The following is a 23,052-nucleotide window of genomic DNA, read 5'->3' on the forward strand; positions in this document are numbered from 1 at the left end:
ATGGGATACAGGGATGACCCGTCATCTACGAGGAGTTAAGAGGAGAGGGAGGAAAGGGGTGTGGAGTGGATATGTGAGAAATGGGTGGGAGTGGGTACATGGTATGTATGGGTGAGACAGGCTAAGAGGATAACTCAAACACAGAAACTGGTTGACTTTCTTTATTTGAAAGTGGTATGGATGTGAGCCAGGAGATTGTTACTAAGATGGAACAGAGATATGCTTACTGTGGTGTGCAGGTGGAGGTCTAGCTGTGAGTGGCCCTGCCAGCCCTCAACCCTCTTATTTTCTAAGGTCGGCTGTGACCGATTGCCCATAAGTGCCAAATATCTCCTTTCCTTCTTTCTCCGTTTCCTAATTCCACACCTTTCTCTCCAGCTGCTCTTCGTATTTCTTCTTACGAGTCTCCTCACTGCAGCCTTCCTTCCTGATCGAATCCAATTATAATCTTTGGCACTCGTGTCCAGCTTTGGTGACTGTGTGGGTCGCAGTAGGGTGGCTTAGGGACCCACTAGTATGATCATTTTGGTATCCATGCTAGCATTTTCCACCAGTGTGAATTCCCGGGGACCATGTGGCTCTCATTTGTCCCCTCCAGCATTCTTATGCTGATAATTCCTGCACAACATGGGCAGTACCATGACAGGTATATAGTTTTTGACTTGATAGAAATTTTTTTAAACTTGCAGATTTGAGGGACTTTTATGACACAGCATAAAAAAAAATAACAGATGTGTACTGGTAAAAGATTAACGAGACAAAGTTTGGGAGCTGTCAAAAAAGCAAAAGAAGGAAAAATAAATGAATATACAAGAATTTTAACATAAATACAAAATTCGACAAGTCCACACACACTCTATTACACTCCTTAAAGATAACCCTGCAATAACTTGAGGTGCCTGCATATGGTGCTACAGCTGTTGAGGCAGTAAATGTGTCACAAAATCCATCCGTCTTCATCTTACTGAGGATTCCTGTGGTCTGGCATTTCACTCGAGACTTGATCTAGGATTTTGAGTGGGACATAATCACAATTAACAGTTCTCACCATTCTTAAGCTGCAGCAAACCCAGGAATTAAAAATTGATAAAAACAGTATTATAATGCTTCACATGACAATGACCTGCATTTGCATCTGGCAATTAATTATCAGTGACTGCCATTTGCAGACAGTACAACCAAATAAGGTGACCTGTTACAGCGGTTAAGTCTCTGCTTGTGAAAACTCTTCACCTTCTTTTATGACTTTGACTTTTGTATTTGTACATACATACATATACCAAAGGCTTTTCCCCCTTATAAGGGAGGTAGCCAAAAAACAAAGGCATAAAAACCACTCCCACCCATTCCATCCCTAACATACTCCACTCCCATCCACCCCCTTCCCTCCCTCTTATCTTGGCACCTCCTGGATGACAGGTCATCCCTGCATCTTGCCCACTGCCCTGGTGAAAATATATATATATACATAATAATAATAATAATAATAAAAATAATCAAATGAAATAAATGAATAAAACATTTTTTCTTGTTCTTTTTACTAAGCATGATGTTGCTACACATAAACAAATGTATTACCACTTCACTAAATATTTTTGTTACATTAGGAAATCTTTGGCAGACGTTGAACTTAGGTGTAACAGTGACAGCTTAGACATGTAGAAGATGGTTCCTTGGTCTGTGTGACAAATTACATATATCACAGGTCTTTTCACAAATTAAATATCTTTATTCTCAGATCGCAAGGCAATGATGTATTACAAATACAACATCTTACAGATTTATAATGGGAGTACTCAAAGTTTTACAAGAAACTTTTACAAAATATACATATACCATATAAAAAAATGAGACAAATAACAAATATAAAATCAATACAATTTGAATAGCTTTTGTGATATACAGAAGCCTATTAGGATTACGAAGTCACTGATAATTTCACAGGAAGGAAAGACCTGAAGAAAGAACTTATCATCTTTAGATATTTCTTTACCAAAAAATTTGTACTGATCATACTTGAATCACGAACTTGGTAATTTTCACTTGAAAACAAGTCATTCAAATTCACATTTCCATGCACTTAAATCATTTCTTTCTCCTCAGGGAGCACATAATAACTGTTTTTGTGTTCTTTAGATTCACATCTCCCTGAGGAACACACAATAACTGTTTATATATCTATTTTTTCACTGAAAGAGAACAATCATCAACTTGTGTTTCTCTTCTTCATGTGCATCAATAGCGGTATTTGGTCTGGAAAAAACAAAAACAAAAAACAATTAGATCATTGACATACATACATATACCAAGGCTTTTTCCCCTTACAAGGGGGGTAGCCAAAAAGAAAAAGGCATAAAATAATTCCCACCAATTCCATCCCTGAATACACTCCACACTCCTCCACCCTCCCTCTTATCTTAGCACCTCCTGAATGACGGGTCATCCCTGCACCTTGTCCACTGCCCTGGGTCAGAAGCAGTGTCGCAAGACACAGCACATCCACAGCAAGGCCGCTTCATTAAATCGGCGACCCCCCCTCTCCGTCCCCCCATTGCATAAAATGAGAGGACGGGGAGAAATCCCTTCGGGCTGCGTCAAATTTTGCTCACACATACTACCTCACCCCCCATTCCAACTCATGCAATCACAACATCATCCATATACAACCATTCTCCATTCACCCCTGTCTTCTGTCCTCTCCCGTCCTTCCTCAACAGACATTCCCCTCTTCCCCAAAGCCCCCTTCACCCCATCCATCCACCTCATCCTAGGATGTCCCCTCATGTTCACTCCCTCCACATCTGCCTTCCACACCACTTTTACTAGTCTTTCTTCACTCATTCTTTCCATGTGTCCAAACCATCCTAATACTCTTTCATCAACCCTATCTCCCAGCTCCTTTTCCACCCCTGTTCTCCTCCTCACCTCCTCATTTCTCACTCTATCCAGCCTAGTAACTCCCATCATACTTCTCAGACACCTCATCTCAAACACATTCAAACTCCTTCTCTCTTCATTGAAAGAACAAAAATATATCATCACATACAGCAATGCCACCATAATAATGGAACTGCCTAGTGTAGGCCTTATGGTCTCTTGCAGTCTCCTTCATTCTTATGTAATAACCCCATTCCCCAACACAAACTATCTGCCATTTCTTGGTGACCAAAGTATCTTGGCACAAGGGGGAGGACTGGGGACAAAATGTTAATAGCTGGGCAGCTACACAGTGCTACCTCCTTGTTCCTTCAGCCATGACATTTCTTTAACCAAAATCTTCCCACAGGGGGGAGAGGCTGCCAGTTCCATGCCCTTAGGTAGCACATTTAAGGGGGCAGCAATTCTAGCCTGGATATGAAGCCCACAAGGCTGACAAAATAATTACAACAGAAAAAAAGGTCAAAGGAGCCCTGAATATTTTACCATAATAAACGAATTATGTGTTAAGAATTGTATATGAAATATTTTCCCCTTATCCTTTCTTCAATTGGGACACAATAAATTTTTTTAAATTTGTTTATTTTGCAAGCCAATAGCTAAAACTGGCTATATATATATATCACCGGTGAGAAATGTAGTAATACAGTAAACTTCCACTTAGCCGAACTCCAAGGGGGATTAGAAATGTCCGATTAACCGAAATGTTCGGTTAATCCAACTTTGTTTCATTCCCGTAGAGTTTTATGTGGTAACGTCAGTTGCAATATTCATACCTGTAAACTTAACATACACATGGAAATGCTTATAATAGTTCATAAACATATTCTAGAGTATAAAGAGAAAATGTTTAAGGAGAGCTTGTGATACTGTATCATCACCGAGAGGACTCACGAATGTATGTACCGCCAAACAGCCGATCAGGTGTAAACATGGAGTGTGCTGCCACCGTGTGAGCACTTGGTAAAGCTTGCGGGTGGCACGGGGGTGGTGGAAGAGGCGGCGGGGTGTTTGAGTGTTCGGTTAAGATCCAAATACGTTCGGTTAAAGCGATGGCTACCATATTGAGAAAATGTCCGGTTAATGCGATTATTCGGTTAATACGCGTTTGGATAAGCGCGAGTTCACTGTACATTTGTAAATCACAACTAACACCACAGTCAGACAAAAGAAAGAGTTGAGTCAGGGAAACTATATATTTCAATTGATAACTGCAATCCTCTTCAGTAGTACGCTGAAGAGGATTGCAGTTAGCAATCAAAATATATAGTTTTCGCTTACTCAATTCTTTCTTTCGTCCGACTGTGGTGTTAGTTGTGATATATATATACATATATATATATATATATATATATATATGTATGTATATATATATGTATGTATATATATATATATATATGTATGTATGTATAAACAGGGAAGGCCATAAATCATAGTTACTTGGAGAAAAAGAATTGAAGCGTATTCTTGGTGTCCTTTGGGAAGAAGGGCTGCTTCACCAAATACTGAAGAACGTTGAGGCAGTGCTTCAGGTGCCACTCAACCCTGAATTTCTTGTCCTGCAACAAACACAAAATAAGATCAATCAGAGAATGAGGAGGTTTGTTAGGGCACACGGAAAGGATTTATATGGAAAGACTACCTAAAAGTGTGAAAAATAGAAGTGGAAGAAGTGAACTTGAGAAGAAGACCATGAATGAAATGGAGGGATGGTGGGATGTTTTTTTCTGAGTGGATGTTGGTGGAATACAGAGTTTGGTGGTCTATCTTGGAAATCTTTAGTGATGCTCTGCAACCCCCCCCCCCCCCAAAAAAAAAATATATATATATATACACACATAGTATATATATATATATATGCTGGTGGTGCTTGAAAATGTAGTAGTGTTTAGGTTTCTGACATAAAACAGTGTCCCTGTCATTTTCATGTGGCATTCTATAGGGAGGATTTTGGTTTCTGTGTGTGTCTATATGAGGTGGATTTGGTGCATTCTGTCATCACTCCTCTCAGGGCTCCATTCTATGTTTGGGAACTGTTTGTGTTTGTCTTGCTAATTGTTGAGAGCCATACTATGGAAGTGTAGTCAAGGGTGGTACTTATGTACTGCTCGGAAATGGATATTAGAGTTTATTTCTACTGTCCAAAGTCAGTGCATGCAAAAGATTGTTGTCTACCTCCCTTGTAAAGGGTAAAAAGCCTTTGGTATATGAATGTATGCATCTAGCACAACAGAATCTGTATTATCAATGTACTGAGATTATGAACCCATTTCTCATGCAAAACCCCACTAAATGAGAATATCAACTTACCTCACATTTGATGAGCCCTAAATAGACGAGGAATTCGTTTGTTACCACCGACACGATATCTTTCTGCTGCGCAACCTCAAATGCTTTTTCAGCCAATGTGCAGCACATAACTTTTGCAGCTTCTAGCACCTGTTGTGAACGGAATTTAAATTGAGTAATGGCTAATGCTCACATCAACTGGTTTATCTTTGCATTTACACACAGAAACATCTTTTCCGATTTCATGTTTCTATTTAATCAATTTCCACAACTAATACAACACAGAGAACAGGAACATTTCTTCCAAGAAAGAACTATAGGAAGTCCTGAGGATTGTTGCCAGTTACAATGGGGCAACAGATTTCCAATCAATAAAGCTCATGCAACAATCGCTATCATAACCTTATGTCCTTACCCCTAACCACCAGTTAGGGGACCTCTGACATAGTAACACAAACTGATATCAGTCCCAGAACAGCTGTCAGGTATCTCCACAGGCTGGGTTACTATGGCAGAGTTGCAAGAAGGAAAACACTCCTTTGTCCAGTCAATCCCCTTCTTTCCAGTCCTATTTCATTGCCTTTGAGTTCATGCAACAATCACTATCATAACCTTATGCTCTTATCCCTTCCCACCTCTTTGGGGACCACTGGTCTCCTTCTTTCCAGTCCTATTTCATTACCTTTGAGTTGTTTACTTGGGTGAGGGATGCAGTTCTCATCAATACATCAACACAGGAGGAAATGAAAGCTTCGTCAGTATTGGTAGTGTTCTTCAGTTCTTCTACCATCTCAGGGGGTCCCTCTGAACCAAGACCTAGAAGTCTTCCTGCTGAGGGAACACTTCGGAACTCTGCCACCGTGCACTGTAGAAAAACATCAGAATGAAATAATTGGCTATGTTACATCAAATATATATATATAGGAAGATTACATTGAGCTAGTATATGAATCACTTTAACAAAGTAGTGTATATTAATATCTGTCATCAATTGTTATGACATTATATTGACATAAAAAAAACTAATTTTGTTTAAAAGATTTTCAGTCTATTGTTTACCTCCAGCCTCTTGCCTGAGGAAATGACTATGACATCTGCATAAATTCCTACCCACCAAAAGGCATTTTCCCCCTTATAAAGGGGCGGCCAAGTCAGCACATACACCCAACCCACACGCATCCAAAATCCCTCTCGTAAATTCAATCTATCTTCTCCAATGGTTGGCCCATTGATATATCACAGAAGAAATATCATACAGCTAAATGTATTGTATCTCCTGTAAGAAATGATACAACAAATTGACAAAGATTTACCCTGCCATAGCTTATGCTACAGCATCTCATAGGAAGAATTAAAGTTATTGGATTTCTAGACTATCAAAATTATTACAAATGGAACACGAAATCTTAAAAATGCCCTCATCAACAAGTACAGACTCAAGTAATCTACGGTCCAAACTAAGAGTTGCTGCAAGCAACTGACCAAGTGAAAAGCAATCAAATCTAAAATGCTTTATTTTCTTTTCCTTCCATCATCCAGGAGCTGCCAAGATAAGAGGGAGGGAAGAGGGTGGAGGGGAGTGGAGTGTGATGGGGATGGAATGGGTGGGAGTGGTTTCTATGCTTTTGTTTTTTTGCTACCTCTCTTGTAAGGAAAAAAAGCCTTTGGTATAGGTATGTATGTATTTTCTTTTCTTTTTTTCAGCCAAGAGAAAGAAAACTATGCTAGTTTTTAATGGCCATCAACTCTACATACCTTCAAAGTCTTTATCTTGGCTTCTCCCCTCCGTAGTGGACTTATACACTCCTTTGGTTCCATGATATGAACACCTTCTTCTTCTTCTTCTTCCTCTTCCTCCTCCTCTTCGTCTTCCTCATCTTCCTCATCGTCGTCATCATCATCGTCGTCGTCGTCATCGTCATCATCATCTTCGTCTTCACTCCCATCCTCTTTGTCCTCCTCATCTGAGTCTGGTTCTTCATCATCCTCCAGTGTGTCGAGGTTATCTAATCGCCCAAAGGTGTCAAGCAATTCTCGTAGACTATCACAGCCGTCCTCACCTACAAATATAATATAATATAGGAAGAATGTGAAACAAACACATGAGTCAACAAAAGACTACAAATTTACTATCAGTAACTAGTATGCAGAAGCAGTGTTGCAAGACACTGCTTCTGACCCAGGGAAGGGGGCGAGATGCAGGGATGACCTGTCATCCAGGAGGAGCCAAGATAAGAGGGAGGGAGAGGGATGGATGGGCGTGGAGTGTGATGGGGATGGAATGGGTGGGAGTGGATTTTATGGCTTTGTTTTTAGGCTACTTCCCTTGTAAGGGGGAAAAGGCCTTTGGTATATGTATGTAGCTAGTATGCACGGTCACAGTTTCCTGAAGGCTGTAGGTCTCCTGCAACGGAGGGACCAACAATGGATACATGCACGAGGTGGTCCTACAAAAAGGGATGTCAAAAGAAATAATTTCCCTGTTGGCCATTTTCAAACACCATCAATATGAAGGTGAAGGGGGCTTTGGGGAAGAGGGGAATGTCGGTTGAGGAAGGACGGGAGAGGACAGAAGACAGGGGTGAATGGAGAATGGTTGTATATGGAAAATGTTGTGATGCATGAGGTGGATTGGACGGGGGAGTGGGGGTGGGGTGGTGTGTGTGAGCAAAAATTTTTGACGCAGCCCGAAGGGATTTCTCTCCGTCCTCTCCTTTATATGGGGGGACGGAGAGGGGGGGTCGCCGATTTAATGAAGCGGCCTTGCTGTGGATGTGCTATGTCTTGCGACACTGCTTCTGACCCAGGGCAGTGGACAGGGTGCAGGGATGACCCGTCATCTAGGAGGTGCTAAGATGGGAGGGAGGGTGGAGGGGTGTGGAGTGTTTTCGGGGATGAAATGGGTGGGAATGTTTTTGTGCCTTGTCCTTTTTGGCTACCCCCCTGGTAAGGGTGAAAAAAGCCTTGGTATATGTATGTATGTATGTATCAATATCCTCATTTCCACTTGAAAGAGCACCTTGGTCTTCAGACTGGGCCCCAAGATCCTTCTTTACCAACATCATCTACATTTTCTCCACTATTAACCACTTCAGAACGAGTCAAATTCTTGGGAGCAGCATCGGCTGCCAAACGTACGATGCATCACACTACTTGCATTATAAAATATAGTCACTGCTGTATCACCCATTCTCTTTTACTCTGAGTATTCTTGCTGGCCTTTAAACTTAATTTCACTTAATGCCAACCCATCCATCTTTCTTTTCACAAATATACTACCTATCTCTTCCCTTTAACTCTCATCTGTACCACACCCATGCACATTAAAAGACCCAAACCTTAGGGTTCTGGCTAGAAAATTCCTTGACTCTCTTATGATTTGTTTACTTTATTTTATTTTATTTTTAAGGAATGTCCCCTTTGGAGCTACAGAGAAGGATGCCTAATCCCATCCCTGTCCTGTTTTTGTTGCCTTTTATTACTCAAATGGTAACACTCGGCGGCAGTATTTTTTCTCCCCTACCACAGAGTTAGGCGAAAAAGGAAATGAATATTCAGAGAAGTGGTATAGGACAGTATTAAGTGTGGGAGGACAGCATAACAGAGGGACAGTCGCAGTATAATAAAGTATTATAATTTCTCTATGAATAGAGAGGAGGGAGTGAACATGAGGGGACGTCCTAGGATGAGGTGGATGGATGGGGTGAAGGGGGCTTTGGGGAAGAGGGGAATGTCTGTTGAGGAAGGAAGGGAGAGGACGGAAGACAGAGGTGAGTGGAGAATGGTTGTATATGGATGATGTTGTGACTGCATGAGGAGGAATGGGCGGGGGGGGTGGGGGGGGTAGTATGTGTGAGTAAATTTTGACGCAGCCCGAAGGGATTTCTCCCCGTCCTCCCTTTATATGCAAAGGGGGACGGAGAGGGGGGGTCGCCGATTAAATGAAGCGGCCTTGCTGTGGATGTACTGTGTCTTGCGACACTGCTTCTGACCCAGGGCGGTGGGCAGGGTTCAGGGATGACCCGTCATCCAGATGGTGCTCAGATGAGAGGAAGGGTGGGAGGGGTGTGGAGTGTATTTAGGGATGAAATGGGTGGGAGTGTTTTTATGCCTTTCCCTTTGTGGCTACCTCCCTTGGAAGGGGGAAAAAGCCTTGGTATATGTATGTATGTATGAATAGAGATTTTCTCTATCACAGACAAATTGATGTGTGGCTTTGGTCTGTAGAGGTGCCTCATATAGACCCTAAAATATCAGCTGCATGCTACAGAGCAGATTTTAACTTCACAATGACACACTTGGGGAATATGGTATCAGCAGAATTCTTCTTCCCCTCCCCCTATCACCACAAGGGATCCAGAAAAAGAAGTTATAAAAGTGGTGATGAACAGTTTCAAGGGAACAGGATAAAGGAGGGACAGCTGTAGTACAAAAGTATCATCATTCCTCTATGAGTACAGATTTTACTCTAACACTGACAAATGATGTGCCCTCCCATCTGTAAAGGTGCCTAAAAACAGTCACTGAAGTACTGGCTGCATCTTACCATGTAATCACTACTGTATGTCACCATGTAGTCAATATTCCAATACTTCTTTGTGGAACCTCAAATTATGAACTTAATCAGTTCCGTGACTCCGTTCTTAAACCAAAACAATTACAGTGTAAATGTGCTAAAGCCGGTGGGATGGTGTGTGCATGCGTGTGCGTATGTTTGTATTTCAAGGTATCGTTCGTCAACAGAGGCAAAATATTGTTCACAAAACTTGTTCATTCACTGGGGTGTTCGTTATCCGAGGTTCAACTGTAAATGAAACGAATACTTACCAAATTGGTTGGCATCTAGGTTAAGGCGTTCTAAACTGTCCTTGTTAGCAATGGCTTCTGCTATAGCCAATCCTCCTCTGATGGTGATTTCATTACTGTCTAGTAGAAGCTCCTGTAACAAGAGAGGACATGGTTTAAACTCTCCAAGGATGATGGTACAACTCATAAAATAATGCGTGGCTCTGGTCCATATGGGCATCCCATATAGACCTTAAAGTATCAGATGCATACCTACTGTGCAGATTTTAACTTCACAATAACATGCAGCCATTATCCCAGACAGGGTATAATAAAATAAAAAATAAATTAATATATAAATGAATAAATATACATACAAAAAAGAGAATATATATATTACTAAAATAAAAAGAACTAAGATTTAAAACAGCAGCGTACCTTGAGCCCGAAATGCCTTGCTTCTATGGCTTTAGCAATGTAAATGGCTCCCTGTGTTTTGATCAAACAGTCTCCAAAATTGATCACCTCCAGGCTCTGCATGGTGGGCAGGTACTTGGCCATGGCTGCAGCACCCTTGGGTGTGAAGGTGCTGTGAAATGAAAACAGAAAATAAGAAAAGGCATAGATATCTGGAACAAATTGAGTGAGGAAACATACATACATATACCAAGGCTTTTTCCCCCTTACAAGGGGGGTAGCCAAAAAGAAAAAGGCATAAAATCACTCCCACCCATCCCCTCCCTGAATACACTCCACACCCCTCCACCCTCCCTCCCATCTTAGCACCTCCTGGATGACAGGTCATCCCTGCACCTTGTCCACTGCCCTGGGTCAGAAGCAGTGTCGCAAGACACAGCACATCCACAGCAAGGCCGCTTCATTAAATCGGCGACCCCCCCTCTCCATCCCCCCATTGCATAAAATGAGAGGACGGGGAGAAATCCCTTCGGGCTGCGTCAAATTTTGCTCACACATACTACCTCACCCCCCATCCACCCGCCCATTCCACCTCATGCTATCACAACATCATCCATATACAACCATTCTCCATTCACCCCTGTCTTCTGTCCTCTCCCGTCCTCCCTCAACAGACATTCCCCTCTTCCCCAAAGCCCCCTTCACCCCATCCATCCACCTCATCCTAGGATGCCCCCTCATTTTCACTCCCTCCACATCTGCCTTCCACACCTCTTTTACTAGTCTTTCTTCACTCATTCTTTGTGAGGAAACAGTGAATGTAAAAACTATACAAGAATTTAAGATCAAACTGGATGCTGAAAGATACAAAAGTGGGTCACTACAAGCATAGCTCTCTTCCCATAAAAAACATACATATACCAAGGCTTTTCCCCCTTACAAGGGGGGTAGCCAAAAAGAAAAAGGCATAAAATCATTTCCACAAATTCCATCCCCGAATACACTCCACACCCCTCCACCCTCCCTCTTATCTTAGCACCTCCTGAATGACGGGTCATCCCTGCACCTTGTCCACTGCCCTGGGTCAGAAGCAGTGTCGCAAGACACAGCACATCCACAGCAAGGCCGCTTCATTAAATCGGCGACCCCCCCCTCTCCGTCCCCCCATTGCATGAAATGAGAGGACGGGGAGAAATCCCTTCGGGCTGCGTCAAATTTTGCTCACACATACTACCTCACCCCCCATCCACCCGCCCATTCCACCTCATGTTATCACAACATCATCCATATACAACCATTCTCCATTCACCCGTCTTCTGTCCTCTCCCGTCCTTCCTCAACAGACATTCCCCTCTTCCCCAAAGCCCCCTTCACCCCATCCATCCACCTCATCCTAGGACGTCCCCTCATGTTCACTCCCTCCACATCTGCCTTCCACACCTCTTTTACTAGTCTTTCTTCACTCATTCTTTCCATGTGTCCAAACCATCCTAATACTCTTTCATCAACCCTATCTCCCAACTCCCTTTCCACCCCTGTTCTCCTCCTCACCTCATTTCTCACTCTATCTAGCCTAGTAACCCCCATCATACTTCTCAGACACCTCATCTCAAACACATTCAAACTGTATACGCCACCATATACATGATGAGTAATATCACTCACTCACTCCCTCACTCACTCACTGCCCGCCGACTGTCAGGCACCACTCTCGCTGACTGGACAGCTGCTGACCAAGCACTTCCTGCATGTGTCACCAACACCACCACAAGCAACCAATACACACACACACGAACACACTCATAAGTGCAGTCAACCTCTAACTCACAAAACACACGACAACCAAATAATAAGGAACCCTTCCCCCCTGGAAATATTATATACTGTAAACAACATATAACTAGTAATTAAGAACATGATAGTTTATTTGCGGGAAACCAAACATTCCCAGTATAACCCATATAAATACGTTTGCTGGCACCTCCTATTTTTGCTGTGTCATCACTTCCGCCCTTTAAGACGACATGCAGAAGGCGAGAAGACGAGTCGGTCCGATGATACGTACAGAAACATAAAATAGTGCATTGTGGTATAGAACCAGGAAGTGATTGACAGTGTGTAAAAACCATAGAAGAAATTGTGAACCAATAAAGGAAAAGAAGTTACAACGAGTTTGGGTTTCGCCGTCTTAAGTTCTGTGTTATGTATTTACTCAATACTAGTTGAGGATACAAAACTCCTTCTCTCTTCTTCTCTTATGTTCCATGTTTCTGCCCCATACAGTGCTGTTGGCACAATCACTCCTTCATACAGTCTCTTAGCATCCATTCCCAAATGCCTATTCCTCATTACACTCTTTAATCCACCAAGGCATTTACTCTCTTCTCTCAATCTACATTCTATCTCCACTTTCACTCCACCTTTCCACCCAAGTATCTAAAACTATCCACTTCCTCCAGTCGCTCTCCCTTAATGCTCACTTCCAGTCTAATGCCACTTTCACCCCTTGTACATCTCATCACCTTACTTTTACCCACATTTATCCCATAAAATACAACTAGGTAAATACAATAATGTAAGTAGCTTGATAATTTTGTTCTGGCTAATACTATGACAATTTCATTCAATTTTAGAGAACCTATTCCTTTTCAAAGTGTTGAAAATTATGCTGGTAAATCCTTAGGATGAAAAATGATCCATGATGAAAAATTACAGAGATGGTTTGGGCACATGGAAAAACTGTGTGAAGATGATGATGATATGGTTTGACATCACAAACTCCCCCCTATTGAAAGGCTTTGACGGTGCCCCTCACAGAATACTTCATGATGATGATGATGATATGGTTTAACGTCACACACTCCTCCCTATCGGGAGGCTAGGACGGTGCCCCTCACAGAGGGCTTTGTAGCGTGGAATTTAATGAACCATGCCCTTGGTTCAACTTCACTGGTGGCAGGATTCGAACCGCCCTCACCTCGACCTTCACCTCAAGTAACGACACCCTAACCTGCTCAGCCAGCGAGTATCCATAAAGAGGACTTCATAGCGTGGAATTTAATGAACAATGCCCTTGGTGCAACTTCGCCAGTGGCAGGATTCGAACTGCCATCCACTCAACCTTCACCGCATGTAACGATGCCCTAACCCACTCAACTAGCGAGTTTCCAAAAAGAACCAGCGAGCTTCCATGCGTGAAAAAATATTAGCAAATGGAGTGTGGAAAGCAGAGGTGGATGGAGTGAACTTGAGGGAATGACCAAAAATGAGATGGATGGGGTAAAAGGGGCACTGAGAAAGAGGGGAATGTCTGTTGAGCAGGGAAGGGAGAATGCAGGGAATAGGGGTGGGTGGAGAATGTGTATTGATGATACTTTGATGTAGCCTAAGGGGTTTTCTCCCCATATTCTCTATTTTCATATTAGGGGCCGATGATGATGATATTCCCTAGGCAGTCTAGCTGAGCAGTTCCGTCTCACTGAGGAACACAATGGCAGGAAAGGAGTTTTTGCTTAAATACCTTATAAGGGAGTTGGCCAAGGGAGACATTGCTGCACAGCAAAGTAGGCTAGGGAATGGACCAAATGAATCAACTAGTTCAAGTCTTCACACACCCCAGAGCTTATACATACATGATGATTATGATATGGTTTAACATCACAAACTCCTCCTACCAGAAGGCTATGACAGTGCCCCTTACAGAGGGTTTTGTAGCCCTGATACATACACACATAATATAAGCCCTGATACATACATAAGTTAACTTACTTGTCATTGAGATTGATTATTCTCAGATTTTTATTAACACTGAATGCGTCTGCTAAAGCTGCAATGCCCTCATGAAAGATGCCGTTCTGTGGCATTGCAACTTCTTCCAAGCTGCCGACAGCTTTGAAGAATTTTGAGTACACGATGGCTCCCTCCTTTTCTAGTCGATTTCTTCCGGCAATGAAGACCTACAAATAATAAAAATAATTTCTTTAATACCCATGACAGGAGTGAATGAAGCTACAAGAGCTTGTGGTCAGGATGTCAAACAAATGAGAAATGTGCATGTGACATGGTTAATTCAGAGAAGAACGTAAAGACTCAGGTGACCTATTTCATGTCAGGGATGCAGAAGAAATAAACTGGTAGTAGTGCTAGGAGAGTGACGAGATACACGATTTGTATTGGTCCAAGTGGGAAGGTGTGAAAACAGGAGAGAGTGATGGGAGTGAGAAGAATGACATATGATATGGTTTAATGTCAGGAGGCTAGGACGGTGCCCCTCACAGAGGGCTTTGTAGCGAAGAGTGAGAAGAGCTTTGTAGCGAAGGGCTTTGTAGCAAAGAGTGAGAAGAAGGATGAGAATATTTTGCTGTGCCTTGCCACTTCAGTTTCCAGGTAGTGGCTGAATGGATGGGGTGAGGGGTGGATGGTTCTTTACTAATGGATACATCTGATGAAGAGTTCTTTTCAAGAATATAACAATGTTTAGGCAAAGTGAAAAGAGTGAAGGGAGTAATCCAGGTAGAGATGAAAATGTATAGGGTGCAGATGGGCAGATGTTAATGGTGGATTGATTGTGGCAGCAAGATGCTAGAAAACTGTCATGGAAAAAGAAAATTACAGATCAATAGGAAAAGACGAGATACAGAAAAAGAATGCTGGTATGGCACCTGGGTTAGATGGGTGTTTTGTGGAGTGTCTGAAGAAAGGAAATTAAGAGAGGAAGGGGAGGCGAACCAAGTAGAGAAGAAAAGGTAAAAGGTGTAGATGGAGATATGATAATGGAAGAGACGGCAGTAAGAGGAAGATGAGCTGAGCATTTTAAGGAATTGCTAAATGTGAAGGAGGACAGGGAGGGAAAGGTGGTTGCAAAGGGAAGAGCTAAGAAAATGACAATGATGAATGAGGAAAATGCAGGAGAAATAAGAAGAGATGAGGTGAAAGCAACTATCAAAATGATGAGAGCAGGTAAGGCACCTGGGTTAGATGGGTGTCATGCAGTGTGTCTAAAAAAGGGAGGTACAGTGATGATGGACTGGCTGGCAATGTTGTTTTATGTTTGTCTAAAAGAGGGTAGTGCCAGAGGACTGGAGGAGTGCCTGTGTAGTTCTGCTTTACAAGAGAAAAGGGGACAAGTGTGAGTGTAGTAGTTTCAGAGGGATAAGTCTGAGTGTAGTTGGGAAGGCTTATGGGAGGGTTTTGAGTGAGAAGATTAGGAGAGGAACAGTGTGGATTTAGAACAGATAAAAGTTGTGTGGATCAGCTTTTTGTGGTAATGCATATATGTGGGAAAGCTTTAGGAAAAAGAAAGGATGTATAATAGGGCTTTATGGATTTGGAAAATGTTTAATGACAGGGTAGTAGGCAGGAAAGTACTGTGGGAGATATTGCAGATATGTGGGATAGGAGGAAAGCTGTTAAGAGCAGTCAAGAGTTTTTACAAGAGTAGTAGAGCCTGTGTCAGAATTATAAATGAAGAGAAGTAGAGGTGGGACTTGGCCAGGGATGTGTCATGTCGCCTTGGCTGTTCAAATTATAAATAGATGTGGGTGGTGCAAGAGGTAAATGCAAGGCTATGGGCTGTGGATTGGAGATAGTTAAAAAAAAATGGAGAAAAATGGGAGATAAGCCAGTTGTTCTTTGCTGATGACACTGTGCATGTAGAAGGATTTGAGAAGGGATTAAGAAAGTTATTGACAGAGTTTGGGAAGGTGGGCTATATCACCTACGTTATTCCACATATCTATGTGGAAAACTATTTCTTCACATCCTTTAGATGTGTGGTCTTTCTAAATTTGTGTGTGTGCAACACGCACAAGTAAGTGCACATACGCATATTTACCTTGAGTTTCAGTGGGGAACCTGCTGCCTTGGCATTTTCCACAAGTCGCATGAGTGATTCAGCAAGCATTGTGCCACCTTTGATACCCAAACCATTGTTGTTCAAACGTAGTTCCTGCAAAGAAAAAGACAAGTCAGTTTCGGTCTTTTATTCAAGCAAGTTCTCAAGACATTCATTCTGGACATAAACTCCTGTCATACTGGGCAGTACATTTTCTTTTGTTCTGGCTGCTGTCAGACTGTTTTGTTTATCTCTATGGCAATTCCTTGGTAGTAAAAGGACATGGCCTATCTTGGTTATTATTACAAAGCTGGTAACAACAGAATCAAATCAGAAATACCTACCTCCCCAAACCAACATGTTATCAAGGAAGGGCTCTCCCCAAACACACACAAGTACAAGAAAGAAAAATCATCAGCAGCAGCAGCAGAAGAAGAAAAGAATAATAGTCACAGATACCCAAGCACTGCTCACACATCACACAAGTACAAGAAAGAAGAAGAATCATCAGCAGAATCAGCAGAAGAAGAAAAAGAAAAAGAAGATGAAAAGAAAAGATGGAAAAAATAAATAAATAAAATAATAATAATAATAATACATACATACATATACCAAGGCTTTTTCCCCCTTCCAAGGGAGGTAGCCAAAAAGGGAAAGGCATAAAAACACTCCCACCCATTTCATCCCTAAATACACTCCACACCCCTCCCACCCTCCCTCTCATCTGAGCACCTCCTGGATGACGGGTCATCCCTGCACCCTGCCCACCCCCCTGGGTCAGAAGCAGTGTCGCAAGACACAGCACATCCACAGCAAGGCCGCTTCATTTAATCGGCAACCCCCCCTCTCCGTCCCCCCTTGCATATAAGGAGAGGACGGGGAGAAATCCCTTCGGGCTGCGTCAAAATTTACTCACACATACTACCCCAATCACAACATCATCCATATACAACCATTCTCCACTCACCTCTGTCTTCCGTCCTCTCCCTTCCTTCCTCAACAGACATTCCCCTCTTCCCCAAAGCCCCCTTCACCCCATCCATCCACCTCATCCTAGGACGTCCCCTCATGTTCACTCCCTCCACATCTGCCTTCCATACCTCTTTTACTAGTCTTTCTTCACTCATTCTTTCCATGTGTCCAAACCATCCTAATATTCTTTCATCAACCCCATCTCCCAAATCCATTTTCACCACTGTTCTCCTCCTAAACTCCTCATTTCTCACTCTGTCCAGCCTAGTAACCCCCACCATACTTCTCAGACACATCATCTCAAACACATTCAAACTCCTTCTCTCTTCTTCTCTTATGTTCCACGTTTCTGCCCCATACAGTGCTGTTGGCACAATCACTCCTTCTTACAGTCTCCTCTTCGCATCCATTCCCAAATGTCTATTCCTCATTACACTCTTTAAACCACCAAGGCATTTACTCGCTTCTCTCAATCTACATTCTACCTCCACCTTCACTCCACCTTTTCCTGCTACACTTGCACCCAAGTATCTAAAACTATCCACTTCCTCCAGTCGCTCTCCCTTAATGTTCACTTCCAGTCTACTGCCACTTTCACCCCTTGTTCATCTCATCACCTTACTTTTACCCACATTTATCTTTAGCTTTCTTCTATCACATACTCTCCCAAACTCTGCCACCAGCTTCCTCAATCCCTCCTCTGACCCTGCCACAAGCGCAGTGTCGTCCGCAAACAACAGCTGGCTCACCTCCCACTTTTCTCCATTTTCTTTAACCATCTCCAATCCCTGACCCACTACCCTAGCATTCACCTCTCGCACCACCCCATCCATGTATAAGTTGAACAGCTAGGGCGACATAACGCATCCTTGACGAAGTCCCACCTTTACTTCAAACCACTCACTCTCTCCATTTCTAATCCTGACACAAGCTCTAATACTCTCATAAAAACTCTTGACAGCTCCCAAAAGCTTTCCTCCTATCCCATAAATCTGCATAACCTCCCACAGTGCCTTTCTGTCTACCCTATCATAAGCCTTTTCCAGATCCATAAAAGCCCAAAAAACATCCTTCCCCTTTCCTATAGCTTTCTCACATATCTGTCTTACCACAAAGATCTGACCTACACAACCTCTACCTGTCCTAAATCCACACTGTTCCTCACCAATTACTCCTTCTGTTCCTCTCCTAATCCTCTCAATCAAGATCCTCCCATAAGCCTTCCCTACTACTCTGAAACTACTACATTCACACAAGTCTTTGAACAAGGTCCCCAGACATACAACCCATAAAGATCCTTAGAACAGACATTCATAACAATGACAATAAGTGGTAAACAAACTTTATAGCAGGAGGACAGTGAAGAGTCACACAAAACAACCAGAACTGAACACAAATATTCTCTCATATAGAGATGACCTGACAATAATAAATCTGCACAGTAAATTCAATATTGCTGCAAAAAACACCAAAGCCTACTAGAGAAACCGAAACAATGGCTTATAAATAACAGAAAGCTTCATTCTCGTATTCAAAAGTAATGTTACTCACACCAACCATGAATCATAAAATCACCTTATAGTAAAAGCAGAGCTAAATCTTTCCAATGGAAATATATATATATATATACATATATATATATATATATATATATATATATATATATATATATATATATATATGTATATATATATATATATATATATATATAAAAGTCCCACAGGAAAACCCTCCCACACCTGATAAGAAGAATAAGAAGATGAAAAAGACAACAAAGAATAAAGAAAGAAGAAAAGGAACAAGACATAATGAAAAGAAAGATACGGAAGATTAGGAGAACAAGGGAAAAATGAGTGCATGAGAGAGAGAGAGAGAGAGAGAGAGAGAGAGAGAGAGAGAGAGAGAGAGAGAGAGAGAGAGAGAGGAGAGAGAGAGAGAGATAGAGAGAGAAGAGATAGAGAGAGAAGAGATAGAAAGAGAGGGAGGAGGAGAGAGAGGGAGGAGAGAGAGGGAGGAGAGAGAGGGAGGAGAGAGAGGGAGGAGAGAGAGGGAGGAAAGACAAAGACAGAGAGAGAGGAAAGAGAGAGAGAGAAAAAAGAGAGAAAAAAAGAGAGAAAAAGAGAGAGAGAGAGAGAGAGAGAGAGAGAGAGAGAGAGAGAGAGAGAGAGAGAGAGAGAGAGAGAGAGAGAGAGAGAAAGAAAAAGAGAGAGAGAGAGAGAGAGAGAGGAGAGGGAAGAGAGGGAAGAGAGGGAGAGAGAGGGAGGAGAGAGAAGAAGAGAGGGGAGGAAAAAGGAGAGGGTAAGAAAGAGAAGAGGGGAGGAAAGAGGAGAGAAACAGAGTGAGTGAGAGATAGAGAGGGGGAGAGAGAGGAGAGAGAGAAGAGAGGAAAGACAAGAGGAAAGAAAAGCGGAGAGGGCGGGGAGAGAGAGAGAGAGAGAGAGAGAGAGAGAGAGAGAGAGAGAGAGAGAGAGAGAGAGAGAGAGAGAGAGAGAGCATGATACAGAGAGTGAGTGGAAAGAGGTGAGAGAGGGAGGGAAAGAGAGAGAAAGAGTGTGTGAGTGAGAGGGAGGGAAAGAGAGAGAAAGAGTGTGTGAGTGAGAGGGAAAGAGGATGAGGGAGAGGTAGAGGGAGAGAGGGAGAAAGGAGTGCGAGAGGTTCAGTGACAACTGATGTTATCATCCCTATTACCTCAAGGGAGTAGCAGACCGGAGAGGACATGAATTCGACCATTCCCTCGACGCCCACGGGTCCCAAGGCATTGTCGCTCAAATCCAGTTCCTTCAGCTTGGCGCCGGCGCGAATAAGTCCCGAGAACAAGTGTTTCTGGAAATACAAGTGCATCAAGAGAAAGATGAAGGAGAGAGGAGAGAGATATATATATCATTTGTAAGCCATTTTACCTCTCAACATCAAGAACACTCTGAGAACCATATTTCCATATCAAGGTGGAGTGGCATTTACTTCTTTCTATTCTAGAAACTTCATTTACACATACTAGTACAATGAAATCTAAACAGAATAAAAAAGTAATCTATATGTACCAAAGCTTCTGGAATTTCTGACTTGAGTCTACCCGTGAACAAATCTTTCCAATGAGCTCGTTCGAATTCTGGGTGTTTGGCCAGGGCGTCGCCAATTTCCTTGGCAGCTTCCACCCCCAACGTGTTTGCTTCAAGTTTCAGACATCTAATGTCCTTCACAGTATTGATCGCTTCCACAACTCGTGCCACTGAAACAATAGAAACATATACATACGTATACCAAAGGCGTTTCTCCCTTACAAGGGAGGTAGCCAAAAGACAAAGGCATAAAAACCACTCCTACCCATTCCATCCCTATCACACTCCACTCCCCTCTACCCTCTTTCCTCCCTCTTATCATGGTACCTCCTGGATGATGGGTCATCCCTGCATCTTGTCCACTGTCCGGGGTCAGAATCAGTGTCGCAAGACACAGCACATCCACAGCAAGGCTGCTTCATCAAATCGGCAACCCCACCTCTCCATCCCCTTGGTTAGGTTAGGTAAAAACGTAAAAAGGTGTCATTACATAATTTCACTAAACTGCAGTTGTATCTTCTTCTTAGTACATGTTAAAAACTTATTCAATACTTAACAAGGTGACTATAGTTCCCAAAGCTTTTCCCCAAAAGTCCTTAATGACATTTGGCCCTGGGACTAATAATGTTAACCAAAAATATTGAATAATTCTATCAATTACCCTTTGCATAGTTATACATAGTCTAATACAATGGGCATGTGTTTATTAAGAGGATTAGAAAGGGTTTAGAAGAGTAAGGGGCTGTGTGAGTTTAGAAGAGTAAGAGGGTGCACTTATCAAGATTGTTGTAAGGCATCTATGTGGAAATTACTTAGTGAAAGATAACGATGTTTTTAGATTTGAAGATATATGACCAATTGACTGAGAAGCTCTATGGAACACATTGCAAATATATGGATTAGGTGAAGTCTGTTGAAAGCAGTCACAAGTTTTTATGCATGTTTTTACATGAGTAGTATGGCAAGTGTGAAGGCTTGGAATGAAGAGAATGAATAGTCTGAGGTGAATACAAGGCTGCATCAGGGTTGTGTAAAGTTGCTGTGTTATCTGTATTTGGGTTGTGATTATTGTAGTTGCAGGTGTCTGATTGTTTGTCCAGTAATTTCTTTTGTTGGAGATGGGTACTTTGTTGTGTACTTGCATCACAACTCCACCTTTGTATCTTGTTTAGTGTTCTCTTCCTGCTCTATATGAGGTTACAGTTATTTTTGGTGTTTGTTTTCATTTCATGAAATGAGTGCTGTGCTTAGTGTTTGAGAGAGGGTGACTAAAGAATAATGCAAATTAAAATTCTTTAATTACCATATGTCATCACTCACTACCACTAAAAACTGTATATATATTTTTTTTTGTATCAAGCACACAACTTGTATCTTATGTTTAAATTAGTTCTAGCAGACCAGTATTTGACACCATGTTGCCTCAGGTGATGTCCAATCAGCGCACCACCTTAATGCTAATGTTAATTTATTATTCCTTGAGGAAGAACCATTTTACAATGCCGCCTGTAGTTTAACAATGTGCTCAATACAGGTCAAAGTCCCCCAGCAAGGTAAAATGAACCCAATGATAGGTTAGGTAGGATAATCATAAAGATAGATTGGGTCATGTTGTAGTATGAAAAACATATTTTCCCATTTGCTATATTCCTGATTTGAACAAATCTATCATAAATCACTCATTTTGTTTGTTCCACCATCTAATGCCTTGATTTCCCATTGAGGTCCCCTTGACTGTGTAGGGGTTCTAGGAATGGGGGGGAGGGGGAGGGGGGACTGAACATTATTTCTGAGAAAAATAGACACCAGATTTATTCAAACAATAAATAAAATATTGAGAAAATATATTTCAAAACAAAATAGTATCCAAAATGTTTTCTGAATTCTAGCTGTAGTTGACAAGCACAGTCTGGAGACAGCGTCAATTCCTAAGACTCCAGATGGGAAGTGAAGGTAATGGATTTTGAAGACAAGTGGCAGGGAGATGATCATCGCTGACGTCTGTCTTGCAGGATTATCATTTCCGAGTATCCGTCGTTAGGACCCGTTTACATATTGCCCAATATTATATTCGTATTCCTAAATGACATCACGGTAACTATCCTTACGCCGATTTTAAGTTCTACTTAGTATTTAGATTTAACACATCAATGTTAGGCATTAAAGACATATTAAACCAAGATAATTTTACATTACCATCTTCTGCCTTGTTCCATTTATTCTTCTGACCAACGAAGCTCAGTGTGGTACTCATCTTTATATTCATTTGCTTTGTATTTCAAACGAAATGTACTTATCCCGCCACGTTCACTTTCTGACCGCACGAGATCATTCAAATATCAACAAATACCGTAGTAAATGAAAACAGTTCTAGGAACTTAAAGTATGCCTAACAGAATTACAGAAATACTTAAGTTTCACTAGAACAAGAACAAATTAATCGAAAAATTAAAAATAAATAATGATGATCGAATAAATACTTATTCAAATAATATTAACGCATCTCTAGTATGTTTTTTTTCTGACAAGTTCTAGAAAGTACACGTATATGAATAAATATGCTTCGGTAAACGTAAGATATTACATAATATATATATATATATATATATATATATATATATATATATATATATATATATATATATATATATATATATATATATACACACACATTTCAACCACAATGCACTTTAATTCTAAGCCATCAAAGGCTAGCATGTTTGAAATTGAAAGTAATTGGAAAGTCACTGTCGCACTTGT

General features: G+C 41.7%; 1 protein-coding gene across 2 annotated transcripts; it reads right to left on the bottom strand.

Moving 5' to 3' along the window:
- Positions 1-131: 131 nt before the first annotated feature.
- LOC143017476 (ran GTPase-activating protein 1-like) lies at positions 132-22,648 on the bottom strand. Of its 2 annotated transcripts, XM_076172254.1 has the most exons (13): positions 22,489-22,628; positions 20,620-20,742; positions 20,275-20,462; positions 19,922-20,056; positions 16,262-16,375; positions 14,197-14,384; positions 10,450-10,600; positions 10,054-10,165; positions 6,982-7,286; positions 5,909-6,091; positions 5,248-5,376; positions 4,378-4,496; positions 132-2,253 (listed from the first exon to the last, which is right to left on the bottom strand). In XM_076172254.1, exons 2-13 carry the CDS (start codon positions 20,636-20,638, stop codon positions 2,187-2,189), a joined length of 1,710 nt encoding a protein of 569 aa, XP_076028369.1. In that variant the 5' UTR covers positions 20,639-20,742; positions 22,489-22,628; the 3' UTR covers positions 132-2,186. The 2 variants fall into 2 exon arrangements, with proteins under 2 accessions (XP_076028369.1, XP_076028368.1); XM_076172253.1 differs by lacking the exon at positions 20,620-20,742 and having other exon boundaries at positions 22,489-22,648.
- Positions 22,649-23,052: the final 404 nt, after the last annotated feature.

Source organism: Oratosquilla oratoria, chromosome 32 (assembly GCF_046742065.1).
Source record: "Oratosquilla oratoria isolate Oo_2021 chromosome 32, ASM4674206v1, whole genome shotgun sequence".
Lineage (NCBI taxonomy): Eukaryota > Metazoa > Arthropoda > Malacostraca > Stomatopoda > Squillidae > Oratosquilla > Oratosquilla oratoria.

Bases quoted from the DNA above. Each gene is read 5' to 3' on its own strand.
- LOC143017476 (XM_076172253.1), bottom strand. From the start codon at position 22,558: ATGAATATAAAGATGAGTACCACACTGAGCTTCGTTGGTCAGAAGAAT. The intron at 20,463-22,488 runs GTAATGTAAAAT...CTATTGTTTCAG, and splicing joins ATGGAACAAGGCAGAAGATG to TGGCACGAGTTGTGGAAGCG. The intron at 10,166-10,449 runs GTACGCTGCTGT...CTCTTGTTACAG, and splicing joins CAAGGCATTTCGGGCTCAAG to GAGCTTCTACTAGACAGTAA.